The 15,736-nt window shown below is 41.1% G+C and overlaps 1 protein-coding gene across 3 annotated transcripts in view; it reads left to right on the forward strand.

Annotated features, from left to right (window-relative positions):
• LOC121905823 (inactive rhomboid protein 2-like) overlaps positions 1-15,736 on the forward strand; it is a 30,299-nt gene continuing 14,563 nt past the window's right edge. Inside the window, exons 1-5 of one of the 3 annotated variants that reach the window (XM_042424362.1) lie at positions 1-415; positions 8,241-8,541; positions 11,977-12,123; positions 14,566-14,717; positions 15,189-15,372. In XM_042424362.1, coding sequence (XP_042280296.1) covers positions 11,989-12,123; positions 14,566-14,717; positions 15,189-15,372 — 471 coding nt within the window. In that variant the 5' untranslated portion in view covers positions 1-415; positions 8,241-8,541; positions 11,977-11,988. Of the gene's footprint in view, positions 416-8,240; positions 8,542-11,242; positions 11,367-11,976; positions 12,124-14,565; positions 14,718-15,188; positions 15,373-15,736 lie in introns of all 3 variants that reach the window. The other 2 variants (XM_042424370.1, XM_042424354.1) reach the window with 2 other exon arrangements.

A 15,736-nucleotide genomic window follows, 5' to 3' on the forward strand; every position in this document is an offset into this window, starting at 1 on the left:
TGTAGTTTGGTCAGCATTATTGTTACTGTTGCAGATTTCACAGTAGCAAATTGCATTGAATCCTGTGTCATCAATTAACTCCGTGTCGTTTAGGTGTGGCTCCGTTTAACTACTGTAACTATTTTAGTTGTGCAACCAGGTGTTTGCGTAGGAATGAATCTGACTCGTAGGACTTTGGTTAGTGCGGCTTTTTGAAGAGGCTGGCCCTGGCCGGGGCCCAGCCCGACTCCTCTGTGGGTAAGATAACCCGTAACTCCGCCCCTCTGCTCCTCCGTGGAGCCGTAGTCAAGGATGTTGGAACAGAGAAAGAGGGAAGTAGTGACATAGTGGTGGAGGACGGCAACCTACAGCATGGTTGCATTTCTCACAAATATCTCCAGCTAATGAATAATAACCCAGCTATTTCTTCTTGGAGGTGAGTGTGATGAGACTCTTACTAGCTTGCATTTATGTTTGTACCGTTAAAGCCGTTAAAAGTTAACGTTAACTTCCAGTGTTTAGGTCAACGGTTATTAGCGAGGATTTCAAATGGAAACAGATATTAGTTAAATATTTAAATAAATAAAAAAACGCTGTCTATAACAACTCTAATAAAGAAAGTTTTAATAGATGTGAACCTATAAGTCAAAGCGTTTTTAAAAAATGACAAATAATACAGCGAATTGCATTTAAAATGTTGACTCACAACGGTCGTTTTCACCCAAGCGAGCAAGCCTCAGCAAGCCCTTTGTTGCTCCAGCCGCCGGGACGTATTCATAACCAACCATTATTCATCTCAAATTTCCCTCTTTTATCCCCTTTAAGTTAATTATAGTCACCATGCGCCGACAAATTTCTTTTTGCGTTACACTCCGCCCGTTTGTTTCCTAAAGAATGTGGGAGGGAGCGTTCAGACGCCGCGGTTCACCGGAGTTAACGTAACTGAAACTGACATTTCCATGTGATTGACATTAGGTTTTATTAAGCTACTCAAAAGCAACAATAGGAACGTTTCGGTTCCTGTGTAGCTAAGCCACAAAACTTACATCCGAAGATTCACACATGATGACCAAAATAGATACAGTCGAGTATGTTGACTAGTGTACAAGTTAATGCAGTTACATATCTAGGAATGACTGAACTTACAGTGAACGTTACATGAGTTTATTTTGTTTTTGTCAGTTAGCAGTTTTCAGAAGGGACTGTTGTTGTTTTATTATTGGTGTGAGGCAGGAAATGCGTGTAGGAGTTCCTCACATTAAAAAAAAATTGCAGCACCTGTTCTAGCAAACTCGTTTGATTAATGGGCTTGTTAACAGTTAATTTCTGACTGTCAGTTGGTGAAAATGTGGGTCAGTGTTACTGGGCACACTTCTCTTGAATGATTGGTTGATTAGATAAAGTGGTGTAGTGTACTGCAGGTCCAGGTGCCAGGACCACTTCTTTCCCAACTAAAATCTAGTGGTGTACTTGCATGTTGTGTTTTTAACCAGTATGTAAGGACCTACAGCCTTATAGGAGTAGGCAGTGTAGAAGTATAGTAATGATTTCACAACATTTTTGCAGTGTTTGTGTTATAATATTTACTGATAATATAATATAAAATTGTAAATAAATATATAAACAAATACAAATTGCACATTGGGGTCACATAGCCAGTAACCAGCAGCCTAATGACAGAATGCAGGTGAGCACTGGTGGCAACAGAGAGGCAGCATCACGCCTAATAGTCAGTTTCACCCCGCCATCACTGGAGAGAGTTGAATAGCCGTATGGCCCGGGGGGACAAAAGACTTCCTCATTCTGTCCATTGAGCAGGAATGAGACAGCAGTCCGCCTCTAAACATATTCCTCTGTCTAGTGAATGTGCTGTGTAGAGGGTGGCGGGCATTGTCCCTGATGGATGGATGGATGGACAACAGTTTATTTAAGGTCCTTCTCTCTGCCGCTGACATAAGGGAATCCAGGTCCGTGCCAACCGCGGAGCCAGCTCTCCTCACCAGCCTGTCCAGCCGGATAGCGTCCCCTCCAGCAACAAAACATCAGACTACATATTTACTTGAAAAGGCAGTACATGCTACCTTTTACATGGAGGGACTATAGATCTATTCCTGGATTGTAAGAGGTTGATTCAAACTTTAATAACGCCATCATACCTTCAGTGGCCAAGACAGCAACCCAATGTATGGTCTGATATACTGTATGTGCTTATTTATGTGTTCAACCACAAGCCGTGGGTAATGGAGAAGTACCGCATGGTGTTTTCCATGACAGTCTATATTAGGCAATCACACTGTTATTCTGCGTCTGTGAGGGCGTTCCAAAGAAAAGAAGAAATTAAATGTGTTAAAGCAAAAAGGGGGGGGGGGGGGGGGATGTATGTTGCACAATAAGAAATGATAAAAGAGCTGCATCTACGTGCATCTGCACCACTTGTGCACCTGCTACTGACTTAACGGACTGTGTCAAGGAAGACTGTAATCAAGTGCAAATTAGAGAGTTTATATTCATGTTGTTATATAAGGAAACATGAGTTTCACCAAACAGTCACACACCTCATCAGAATCAGCAAGCAAGCGCTGTCATGATTTTAAACAAGCCCCATAAAATGGAAAAGTAGATCTTTGTTAAGCACTATGTCTTCATGTTCATGGTGCCAGGAATTAGATTTTTGGTTTGTTGTTTAGCGGTGGTGGTTTTAAACAGATGTAGAACGCATCTGCTCTCTGTTACCTCCCCGACAACAGCTCACAATAGTCCATTTTATCCCACAATAAACAATATGGTGCTTGATTAATGTACAACTAGTTTCACTGCTCTTATTACTAGAAGTACGGAAACTCCAAGCATTGTTCAGTGTCTTTCAGTTTTATCATAGGATGAGACTCAAATCCTGTCAGCTCTTCCCCTCCAGGGGGTTTTCCTTCTATGATCTTATCTCTTTTCAGTCGTGACACCGCAACACGCCCAGGAAACACTGTTCCTATTTGCTTTTATAATAACAACACATTTCAGTCACATGAGTATCAAGTTGCTGGCCGGGTTGTTGGAATTTTTTTTCCCCCTGCACTCTCATGCCAACCCTCGTTCCACAGCGTATGACACATTATCTCAAAATATTGGCACAGTCCCGGAAATGCTTTGAAGCCCAAAGACTCATAAACCTTAAAAGGATTTGTGTGTGGCTTTGCCATGAAGCTCCCAAAGGTGAGCGAGTTTGTATCGACCATTTATTGCGATATCAAAAAAAAAAAAAAGAAAAAAAAAGCTCATTTTTCCTCTAACGTTCCTGTCTGGGATCCACAAGGGGACAAAATGTCTTTTGCTCACATTATGTCTGACACTGCAGTTAACTTGTGACAGCGAGCGCGAGTAGACTACTTCGTCTTTCTCAGTTTTAACAGCCAGGCTGGGCCAGCTGACAGGAGTTTCTCTGACAAAACCCTCAGAAGGAGGCTGTGTGTTGCGTGACAGATTGCCTCACACACACACACACACACACACACACACACACATGTATGCACACAGTGGCAGCACCCATGACAAATCAATACTTTTTTTTTTAATCTTATGCATGCTCTCACTCTCTTAACATTAGTTATGTAGGTCACATCTTGAAGATTGTAAAGAACTCTTGGACCGGGAACGAGGCTGTTGCTGAGGTATTGCATAGTAGCTCGCTGTTATGCGAGTTTGGGCATGCAGACTCTGGAAGACTCAGGAAGATGTTGCAATGTTTTAAACTATCTGGAACAGTTAAGTTGAAGCTTGAGGGTTATTTTTTTCAAATGCCTTGATAGTGAACCTGAATTACTTTGCTCTAGTAGCTTTTAAATGTAGCTATTGATTAGTTTGAGTCACCAAAGTGCTATTATCATCCAAAGAAAGGTGAAGGGGATATATAAAGGTTTTTGTGTTGAGAAAGATTCTGTTGTTGGAAGTGAAGAATGAGGGGGTAGTTTCATTTGTTGCTGTTGACCCTTTAGAAGCACACAAACTCACCACTGAAACTCACACAGTCTCCTACGCTTTTAGCTGGTTAAGCTCCTGCTGAAATAATGGCTGCCTGCTCAGTCATGATCAGTCTGTACTCATCTACACACACGGCAACAATGCAGTCATACCAAACCAGACGTGTCGTCCGTCTTTTGTATGAAATTTATCAGGAGCAGGATGTCATTTCATTGCTGCTATCAAAGGTATTGATCAACTTAAAAAGGTCTTGTTAAAGCACAGCGCTCCTCTTCATACTCAGGACTTTCTGCCAGCTGGCTGCTGGCCCATCTACTGTAAGGCCCTTTGGCACTCGGTCTTCTCTCCTCTTCCATTTACAGCACGAGCCTTGTCCAACAACTCAGTTTATTTAAACAGATAAGCTGTGTTAGGAAAAATCTGTTTGTTTAACATGGAAATAGGAAGGAAAGTTCGTTTTCAGAAGCCTCGTTTACTTCTGTATGAATCCTATAATCACATTGTTGTTTGCGCCTATTAGGCTAACATTTGAAAATAGAAACTCACAGTTATTTGACCATGTTATGTTACAGCATTCTGGATTAAGTCTCAAGCAACATACTTTTAATTTATTGTAAATACCCTAAAAATTGGTGTGAGTCAGTTGCCCACTAGTTAAGACGCAACAGAACCACGATGTCTGTGGTCTGATTCCAGTCGCAGACATTCGTTGGACGTCATACCCTTCTCTCTACCCATTTTTCCTGTTTCGCTACACTTTTGACCGTCAAATAAAGGGAAGGAAATACCCTGAGTTTGAAAAAAATATGAGTAAGGAACAAGTCTAATTGAAATGAGAAAACTTTATGACTTTAAAAGGGAAGTTGTGAAGTGGAAACGTGAAAAGATCTTATTTTCAGCACCTATAGCTGACAACACTGGGGCTCCGTCCCAGTTCTTCCCATAACCTTTGCTCTAGAGTCTCCTTCGGTCTGAGGCAGCCTGCCAAAAACAGGGCTCCGGGGTAAAATAACTACACTATGTACCCATAGTAAAATGCTGACATTAAAAACTACAAACTGAAAATGAAAATAAGGAAGTGGGGATTTTGAAGCGATGATGGTGACAGAATAAGAATCTGTGAGTCAACAAAACGCAAATTGTGGACTGAAGTGTCGGTCGAGGGAAATTCTGACGTGGCGTGGTGCAGCAGGATCTGGCCGTTGTTGGCCGTTTCTAATTAAAAAATAGTTACTCATGCTTTTGTGTACGTCTTTGTCAGGATCTATAAAGGAAGACGTACGTTAAATTTAGTGGATGTTAAGAGGAAGTGATGAGGCAATGACCTGAGGGTCGGTTCCTCATGTAGCCAATGACGGCGTTGACCGACAGCTGTTTCTGTTGTGTGCATCTACAGTAAAATGACTCATTTAATCATCATTAATCATTTCAGTGTGTTGGTACAGTTATCTTTCAGTAAATGTTTACTGTAGTTGAAGAAGGTGTGAATAAGGAAGGTTTCAAGTCACTGTAACAGGAGGAACAATGTAGTGTAATATTGTTTAGAGCCCAGACTGTTTGTCATCAGTCTTAAATGTGTCCTCGTTCCACTTAATTGAGTCTTATCCTCCCTTTATGAGGAGAGGATAAGACTCAAGTGAAGTATACAAGGAGACGTTTAAGGAAGTGGAAGAGATGCAAAGAAAGAATGTGAGGGAAGAGGAATAGAGGAAACACATTTTTAGTGAAATGAGACGTCCTTTTCCTCCGAACCGTCAGCTGAGGTGACACAAGTTTCTGTTTCTGTCATCCAAACCACAGCTGGCTCAGCTGTCAGTCTGCAGGTATTAACACATGTTAATGTCATGTACTGTCCAAATAATAATAATAATAATAAGGATGCACAGATCCCACTGCCTAAACTAAACAGTTCGACAGCCATCTGCACATTATATTGTCAATAGATCTGACCAACCAAAGTTTATAAAGTTACTGCTCAGTGTTTTCTTTGATTGACATTATTTAACAAGTTTCAATTAAGCAACTTGTTGCTGCAACAACTTATTATCACTGGTTTTCAAATATAACATTTGAAATGTTGAACTGGCCTAATGGCCTATATTTGTGTCTCATGATGTAAAACTTTGCATGCAGTTATTTGTTCAGCTACTGTGCATCACTGCAGGGGAGGAGAGAACCAATAAATCATGAGCCTGAATGCTGTTTAGTAAAAATGATATATTAAACCTTTACCTGCCGTACCACAGGCCAGTCCTTTGTGTTCACTCAGTCGCTTTTCTATAAGACATGTCTCACAAAATGAAATTTCATTTTATATAAATCCCGGTAACGCTTGCAGTTGTTGATATCGGTCGCTTTTACTACCGAAGTACATCTGATTCTTACTCGACTACTATAAATTGCTTCGCAGGATGATGTAAACGGCTTGAATGTACAAGAAAGAAAAAGGCTTATAGTAGTTTGGCACTCACACGGTGCCATAGTGCAGCGTGACTTTCTCTTCTCACCACACAGTAAGCAGAAAACGAAAAGATCACTGCTGTGGAGGCGCATTATGTAGTTTCTCAACCATTCTTTTGGCTCAGATGTGAGAAAAGCACCTAAAAATACACAGCAAGTGAAAGAGTTTGGTTCCCTTCGAAGCAGGCGTGTTTGACACCTCAGTCTCTTCTCCATGTCTCAGTGTTTTTATATGATACACTGAGGGGTGTGAGGCTGTTGCTCTACCCAAAGCTCCCTTGATAGCATTCATTTAAATTCAATAACATATAGTATAAAATGACAGTCAGCGTGTGTTTTTTCACTATCATGACTTTCAGATTTTTGCCACAATACAAGGGAAATTAGATCATGTTAATACACTTATGTAACCGAGTGTAGAAAAGCACCCTTGTTTCGCATGTTTGTCTGGTGTCGCCTGTACAGTAAGTGTGATTGACCTAAGTGGAGCAGATCAACTGCTGAGTGAGTGTGGCAGAAAATGAAACAAGATATCTTCCCCTCACCCCTACATGTGGGTTATGTGTGGTGTTTGTAAGTTAGGGGCAGTTTTTTTCCTGAGTGCAGCTCAGAGTAAATGAGCACAGTTCAACCTGTCTCCACTAACGACACCTGAATAACACTGGCCCGCAGCGTCAGGCAAAAGGGAATACATACAAACAAACCTACCGACACAGGCTGAGGGTAGGCCTCTCCATGGTGACGCCATCTCTGAGGAACATGTGATATCACCAAACACAAAGGGTGACACATACACGACAGTCCCGCTGATTAATGGTCAAGTGCAGAGCTTCTTCTGGCATGTGACTCTTTTGAGATGTGTAACCACAACGAGGGAACTGATAAGCTCACTGTCACGTCTGAGGACGGGGGGGAATCTTCTCTTCTTATTGAGCTCGCTCAAACGCCCGTTTATCACATTTGCAAATTAAGTTTCACATGTGCTAGCTGTGGCTCATACATAGCGGAGTGCACGGACGGTTAATGATTAGGAAAGATCTGTGTTTATCCAGCAAACATGCCCTTATAATGCTGCTACTTGCTGACTGACTACCATTTCAAGACATAGATTAAATATGGATCAGTAGTGTGTCAGAACAGCATTGCTGCTTACCAAAGTGGCATCATACACATAATTAATTAATAATTAATTATTAAAATAATTGATACTGATGGAGTCTTCATGCTTTATATTCTGTACCTAAGCTGATATTGTTTTAGAATATTAGTAATTTAAAGATCACTATTTTGACATGTGTTGGTACAAGATACTCGATATTGTATCATACATATTTTTTCCCTGGTCAGTGCCTCACACAGGGTTCTAGCTCCGTACAGCGTTATCTATATTATCTTCCCTCTCGAGAATACCAAACTCGGTCCCTTCATATTAGTCTTCCTATGTGGATCCTAACATCTGCCTGTATACAATGATAGACTGTGGTCAGCAGCAGTCTCTCCGCCACTTGAGCTCTCTGTCCATTAGTGAGATTCCCAGCTATTTCATTATCTAAGTGGATGGGATCCAGCCTTTACCCGCTATTCCACTAAACCACAAGCTAGATTGTCAGTAGCCTCCTCTTCGTCTCAAGGGGGCTGAATCAGGCTTTCAGCCCAAGCTTGAAATATTTATCACACATAATTAAAAACACTGTTGGCAAATTGAAATGTACACCTATATTAACTTAAATGTGTTACAGAAATGTTGTTTTTAGAGGGGGGGTGTTGGGGCAAAGTAGGTGACATGGACAATAAGTGAAGCTCTGTCTAACCGTGTTTTGGCTCTGTAGTGGAAGCTTGCCTATTGACTGAGCTGGTGTCAGGTTTCCCTGCTGCTGCCATTCCTGCCGCAGACACCCCGGGTCTCACATTGATTCTTGTAAACCACAACTCAAGAACAACTTCAAGGCTTTCAAGACCATAATAACATAATGGATGTGTTGGCCGAGGCTCGTGACACCATAGGGATATTTTCTGCAGCGCCTTTGATTTCTATAGTATAATGCTAGGAGACATTCTCCACTCCAGGAATAGACTGGCTGTTTGCTCCGCTGTTGACTGTGATCGGTAAAGACTGGAAGACGGCAATAAGTAAGTCTGACAGTATTATTCTTTAGTCTTTGAGCGGTAACGAGTGCCACGACAGCTCTGCGGTTACAAATGAGAAGATGTGGATGTGATTTTTTTTTTTTTCATGAGTCGTTTGTTTTGTCCAGAGTACAGTATGTGCACATGTGGGGATTTAACATGAATACCACTCACCAAACTTTTAGCACTGTGTATTGATAACAGGTAGTTCAGTAACACTGATGTGTGTGTTTTTTTTTAAATTGTCGGGTCTATGATATCTGCAGATATTAGCTGGCGATTCATGCAGAGCAACTACTATGTGCATCATCATCATCATGTATAGTCAATAAGGAGTGCAGGGCTGTCAACAACTCAAGAGGAAGTGGATATAGATTACTAACCACCTGGAGGATGTGTGATGATTTCAGAGAATTATTGATCACAATCTTCTGATGTCATCAGCTGGTGTATCAGTTGCTTTTTCATTAGAGGCTCAAGTATGCACATTAGATCCTGCAGAATTGATTCATGTTTTTTTAGTCGGCTAACCAGTTATTTCTTTATGCCCTTAAATTATTCAATATTATGGGCTGGGCGATACTGAATGCTGATATACATCATTCAATGATACACAAGACTATGTCGAAACCTAGTATATGGCTGGACCGTTTATGGTCAATATGTGAGATTGTGGCCAGTTTGTTACAGGGATAGTCAGTGGTAGTGTCTATAATGTGAATTCCTGGATATTAAATGTTCATCTGCTAATTCTAACTATAACTATTCTCATTATCTGTTAACTCCCCTGCTCTTTCATCTGTTTCACTCTGCAGATGTCTCGTTTTTCAGTGTATTGAGTGTTTTGTCGGTGTGATGGTTATTCGGGGTGCTTTAACTGTGCGTGCTCTCTCGTGCCTCTATGCGCCTTTTTTCTACCTCTTTTCCAGTTGATGATCATGGAGGCTGCAGTGGAAATTGTAAACGAAGGTTTTGACAGCGTTTCGGGTGCAAATTCAGGAGGCTTATCTCCGCCCGCCCACTTACCACAGTTGCAGTCAAATCAATGCACCTGCAGAGCATCCATCCCACACGAAACTGATATCACAGCTGCATGAGTCGCATGTTTTTACCCTGCAAGACTCATGTTTTAATGCTGTTAATCATCAGGCAGAAAACATCAGGCAGTGCAGCCAGGCAGAGAGTCGATCAGACTGGACTGGACGCTCAGGGCAGAAACATAATCACTCTGCGTCGCTGCTGTCCTCCACTTCCATCATCCTGCGCCGATTCATTTTGAAAGAGCAGCGGCCAATGAGGAAACTTTAACACTTGGCTGGCTGACCAATGGTGTAGCTCAATCACTCACTCACTCACGACAACCATGGTTACAGGGCTGGTCTGTAGCCAGTCCAGCCAAAAATGTGTCAGGTGGTAGAGAGCTGTACAGTTTAAGCCAAAGTCTCTGCAGGCAATTCTGCAAATCAATGAGCAGGACTGCGTTTGGGATTCATATCATTTTTGCATCAATTTGACAAAATACATTAATTTGTCAGGTATCAATTCACTGGATAAGGCATACACGTCCATCTAGTTATTTTGTCAATAAATGAATTCCTCCTAAATGTACAATATCATGATAAAACTATTACAATATGAAGTTATATGATGCATCATATCACCCACTTTTGGTGTCTGGGTTAGAAACTTCAGCACTCACTTTGCATGTGAGTCCTATTTAAACAAATTACACTGTATTATTTCAGTCTAACAGAAAAAAGGAAGAAAGCAGTCAAATGCAAAAAAAAGTGAGAATTTAATATGGTCAATATGTGCATGAATACAGACACTAAAGTGCAAGCATAGGATGCTGCCTGAGGAGGAGCGTCAAGTAGGGAAAGTGTTGCAGATTAGCTGCTGATCCAAACCTTCTCTGTGTTCTTCATGCTATTTAGAGCCTGTATTCATGCACATGTTGAACATATTAAATGATCTCGCTTCTTTTTGACGGCTCCTTTCCTTCTCTCTGAGTATTTTCACTGACCTGTTTGGGCCTTTTCTACAGCATCATTTAATCTATAACATAAATGTAATACATCTGTTGTTTTCACTGTTATTACTTCAATTTCATTATCAGAGGGTTGTTAGCAATCAGCAATCTGAAAGAGGCATGACCCTCCTTTCCTCCCACCTCTTCCTTTATTATTACATTATCTTAAATCAATGATCGAAGCTCTGTGTAGCGATGAGGTTGCCATGTTTAATATTACACGTTTCTCATCAGCTGTAAGTGAATGCAAAGTCTTTTAAGGATCACTTAAGAAAATTGCCTTGCTTATGTAATCAGAAAGCGAGGGGAGTTTGAAATGATTTTTTTTTTTTGTTTTAGGAGATTGAGCTGGAAGAGAGCCAGCCGCTGCTGCTTCAAGTGGATGTTTGTTTGGATAGACTAAAAGAGTTTCCTTTTTGAGTTATTGTTGGAGTTATAGAGGAAAGGGGTGGATCCTCTGCAAGCACAAATTTGTCACAAGACAGAGGGAGAGCGTGTGTTTCAAGAGAGACTTCAGACTCATTCATTTTCACCGTGTCCCACTTGTGATCGTGAACCCATTTAACCCGACTCCGCAGTTCCCCTCAGCTCTGTGGAGCTTTAAAACATCTTCTGAGTTCATTGGGGGTTTTTTTGCAACTTTACTGTTTTTCTTCACTTTCACTGCTCTCATAGTGTTGTTTTTGGCTGTAGCGAGCGGCTCTCTTCAGCAGATACACTATACGCTACCCGCCCAGCACCTAACGACAGGCAGATGAAGTTAGTGACTAGCTGATGAACAGAGTGGAGCATTTAACAGATATTTCTCTCAGTGGAGACTAAAAACAGACTTATATATTCATGAGTTGGCCAGAAACACGACTCCAAATAAATGCTAACGTTGCTCCATATCTGCTCTATGTGTAAATAGGAAATTGTTTGCTAACAAGTTTAACGTAATGACTAATCAAGTGATGATGAGGAAGTTTTGTATTATTGCTTGTTTCCTCTGCCCCTAAGTGTCCAAAAAAATAAGTTATTGCGAGTTTAAACATTTGAATTCTAACCTTCTTAGTCATATCTTGCAGCTTGACCGTTTCAAACTGAGCGGTTCAGTGTGGACAAGCTCAAGCATGGCCATTAATTTTGAGTATGAATCCAATCAAACAACACCACAGGAGAGTGTATTCACATTTTACACATAAGCTTCCAAAACCTGCTGTAGAGAATAGTGCTGGTAAACTATGTTGTGTTGTGATAATTGGTGTAAATGCATTTGAATAGACATGTCACGTTTTAGGGACAGTTGTGAAAACATGAGTTTTACAGTATTTAGTTTACATCTTTATATGACATCAATGTTTTGGATGTACACTTTTGTATAGATAAAGTACCGTACATTACATACATTATTATTTTCTCACCTCCAGCATTCTGATAGGATGGCATCACAGGAGGGGGAGGGGCCGCCTCCAAACGGGGGCAAATCAGATAGCCGTCTACAGAGCAAGAAGCCACCCAGCCTCGTAATAGCAATACCTCCACCTGAGATGACGTCCCATGACCCCGCAAAACAGGTACGCTGACCGTTTCGACCTCAACTTATCTCTCACCGCCTCGCTGTCCTCAAGCAGATCGCAACTTAGCAGATGTGTTATCACAATGAGTAGTCACTTCCTCTTACAGTGCTAAGTGTGGTGAGCGTTTTCACATGAATGTTGAGTAAATACTATATAACGTTCACAAAAAGATAAACGCAGCACTTTAAGAACACACAGAAGAAAGCAATTAAATGCAATTGAAAGCAATTTTAAAAATTCAAAGAAAGGCAGATAAACAGGGTGTTAGGGTTGTACTGTTTGTATTTGTGCAATATCAAAGATGTAACACTCAGCGACCCGACCTAAGCAGATCTTTAGTATGTGGCTCAAAATTGAGGTTCAAATCAGTTAGGAGGGCTCTAATTAGCCCTAATTAACTGGAGTTAGGCTTAGTGTGCCAAATTTGGATAGAAATATGCTTTTGATATTCCCTAACACTCTTACAAGAGTTAATGCAGAATATTTTATTTCATTTGGGTTGATGGACAGATACTATGGAAGGAGAAGCCATACCTACTGACTACTACTACTACTACTACTACTACTACTACTACTACTACTACTACTGCTGCCTCATTAGAGTCAGAGGGGAATACAAAAAGACCCAGGGCAGTAATTCTTTTTTTTTTTTAAAGTTCAAACGGGTTCAAAAGATGTTAACGGGGTAGCATACTCTCCTTCTGTTCCCCTGTATTTGCCATTTGCTCGGGCAGGGAGGCATGTTGGACAGCTGTCTTGCAGTTTATGGGTGCAAGGCCACACATTACCCCTCGTAGGCCCCATTCTTAGAACACAAACGTTGGCATTTCAGCTACACAAAGTAGTTGGTAGGCAGAGTTTAACAGAGCACGACATGCTACACTTAAACTGTCCCCAAAGAGCAGCTACTGCTGTTAAAATGCAAATATAGTGTGAACTCACAGGATATGTGCTTTAGCACTGTCATTACAAGAGAAGAAAGTAAAAGAAGAAAGACACCCCGTACTCTGCCTACGGCTACAATTTAAATATAAATAAAACTTCAATTGGAAAAGCTTTGCTGCGTTACACGTTAGTTAAAGCTGAAACAAGTACATGTTCTTTTGAAAATGCGTATTCTTGTCATTACACATTTTAACTTGCATTTTTCAATTATGTGGAGAACCTAGCACACCAAAGAGTTGGGTTAGGGAGCTGGCAGGTTCCTGTTCTATATGTGTAGTTATTGCCAGCGAGCGGCCACATTTGGAGGATCATGTCATGCAGACAGCCTACGATTACTTGTTTTTTGCACTGATTACTGTGTTTGTTTGATAACTGTTACCATATCAACATTCAGTAAGAATGTAGTAAATAAAAAGTCAGTAAGTGTAGAATCTGCACAGTTCAATGATTCATAATAACCCAAACAATTACTGGAAGTCACTGGAAGGTTTGGTCTTTATAAACCCTTGAGGGTCTGTCTGTGCTTTCACTAAGTTACACAAACACACCATTTACCTGTGATTTACTGATGCTAAGATTGTGAAACTTTTCTGTCAAGCTTATAGAGAGATTTAACTGCACTATATAGTAGAATATAGTAGAATAGACTATATCTTGGAAAGAATCCAAGATTATGTAATTCGTATGTGCAAATTTAGTTTTCCCTGACAACACCCTGATAGTGGCAGAGAGGGAGATAGCGTATCGCCTGATCTCGACCGGCTGAGTGCCACAACCTGAACATCTGGCTCGCTTACCGCTCGCTTCGAGCTCCATAAACTCTCAGAATGACAAGACCATTAACCTCACTGAGAGCAGAGTCACTGCAGGTTAAGATAACGGCCTGTCTGATGAGTCACTGCACACTGCATAACAGAAGAACACTGAACAGAAAGTGAGAGGAGGAGTGTTGTTTTGTATTGAACGCTGTCATGAGCACATTAAATGTGCAGTTAATCAAGCAGCTGAATACTGAGATTCAGACTCGCCACTGATCCAGAGTATTCTAGTATTGCAATAATTACCTAATAGTCCTATAATTTAATAGCAATTTCATCTGAGATGTGGTCCTGCAATAATTAATTCTCTGTAATTGATTCTAATTAGGCAGTAAAGTACTGCAGTCCTATGTAATTATGCAGATTTATACATATTCAAACTGTAATACATACATTATTTTTTCTCCCTCGCTGAGCTGCTGCTTAGTTTAGATTATTGGATTATTCCTACAGTTTAGTAATTGGTCTTTTGTTAAGATGATGCAAAAAGGTTTCTGTAAAGCATCTCTAGTTAATCTGTATTCTAAATGAGTTTTAAAGCAGTCGAGTAATTAAATGAAAATGGAAAAACTCCTGCACAATCTCTACATGCAGGGATCATATTGAAGGACAATCACCGGACAGTAACATCATCTCTCTTTCTCTAACATCTCTCTCTCTCTCTTCCTCCGTTCAGCCGCTCCGGCCTTCTCTGAAAAAAAGCGTAAGTGGCCAAGCAACCGGTTCTGTGTCGGAGAGCGTCAGCGGAGCCGGAGATGGAGGACTTTCAGCCAGAGACAGAAGGGCAAAGTTTGGAAGACAAACCTCGCTCTCGCAAAGCATCCGCAAGTAAGACGGAGAGTTTGTTATGTGTGTGTGTGTGTGTGTGTGTGTGCGTTTGTTTTTCTTCACACCATTCAACAATGGCAGGGTGCCCTCCAGCAATTGAAGGAATTTCATTTTGAAGAAGTTTAGATTTTTAATAAGTCAAAACATACAGCGAAGACATACAGTTAGTTAATAGTCAATAAGCTAACGAACCCTTGAAAAATGTATAAAGGAAATGCAAGTGAAGTTCTTCACAGGTCATTTACCCAAATGTGTCAAAAAGTGCAAATTCATTTCCCTGTGGTTCTTTAACAGTAACTTCCTCTTCAGGTCCCTCAGTAGACGACATTGTGGTCTTGTGGTCGACAAAAATGAAATGAATAATGTCTGATGTATTTGAGAGTAGGCCAAGACGAGCTAAAAGTTTAAGCTAAAAGTTAAAGTTTGTCAGTATGTTGTACTTAGTCCACCCTCTTCTCTCTCTACCTATAGGAATACAGCCGAGTGGTTTGGGGTGGGAGAAGGCTGCGAGACCAAGCAGCAGATATGGCACAGGAAGAGCCTGCGCCACTGCAGCCAACGCTACGGCAAGCTGAAGGCCCAATATAGAGAGCCTGAGACGGCCACCAGCATCGACCAAAACCTGGACTCACCAGCCACACACAGGATGCCCAAGGTACTCTGCTGTCATAGAGGCATGTGATCACCGCGCGCCCTGACCTACACACCAGCTATCAGTTCAAATCCTGATGAAGGTTTTTTTGGAAACATTTTCATATCCTGATCTTATTACTAAATAGGACAAAATATCCTCACAGACAGCAAAAACAAACAAGATGAGATATAGCAGGGTCTATGTCGTGGGGTCTGTTTTTTTTTTTTTTTTTCCCCCTCACCTGCCTGGTTTAATGTCACGACACCGAGAGGTCTCTCAAGAAGGACGAGACCAAAAAGAAATGGTGAGAGACAGAAGTTGCAAGGAGTGCGGGAAAAATGTGTCTGGCTTTAATAACGTAGAGCGCTGTATGGTGACAGACGTG

This window comes from Thunnus maccoyii, chromosome 2, assembly GCF_910596095.1.
Source record: "Thunnus maccoyii chromosome 2, fThuMac1.1, whole genome shotgun sequence".
In the NCBI taxonomy this organism is placed as follows: domain Eukaryota; kingdom Metazoa; phylum Chordata; class Actinopteri; order Scombriformes; family Scombridae; genus Thunnus; species Thunnus maccoyii.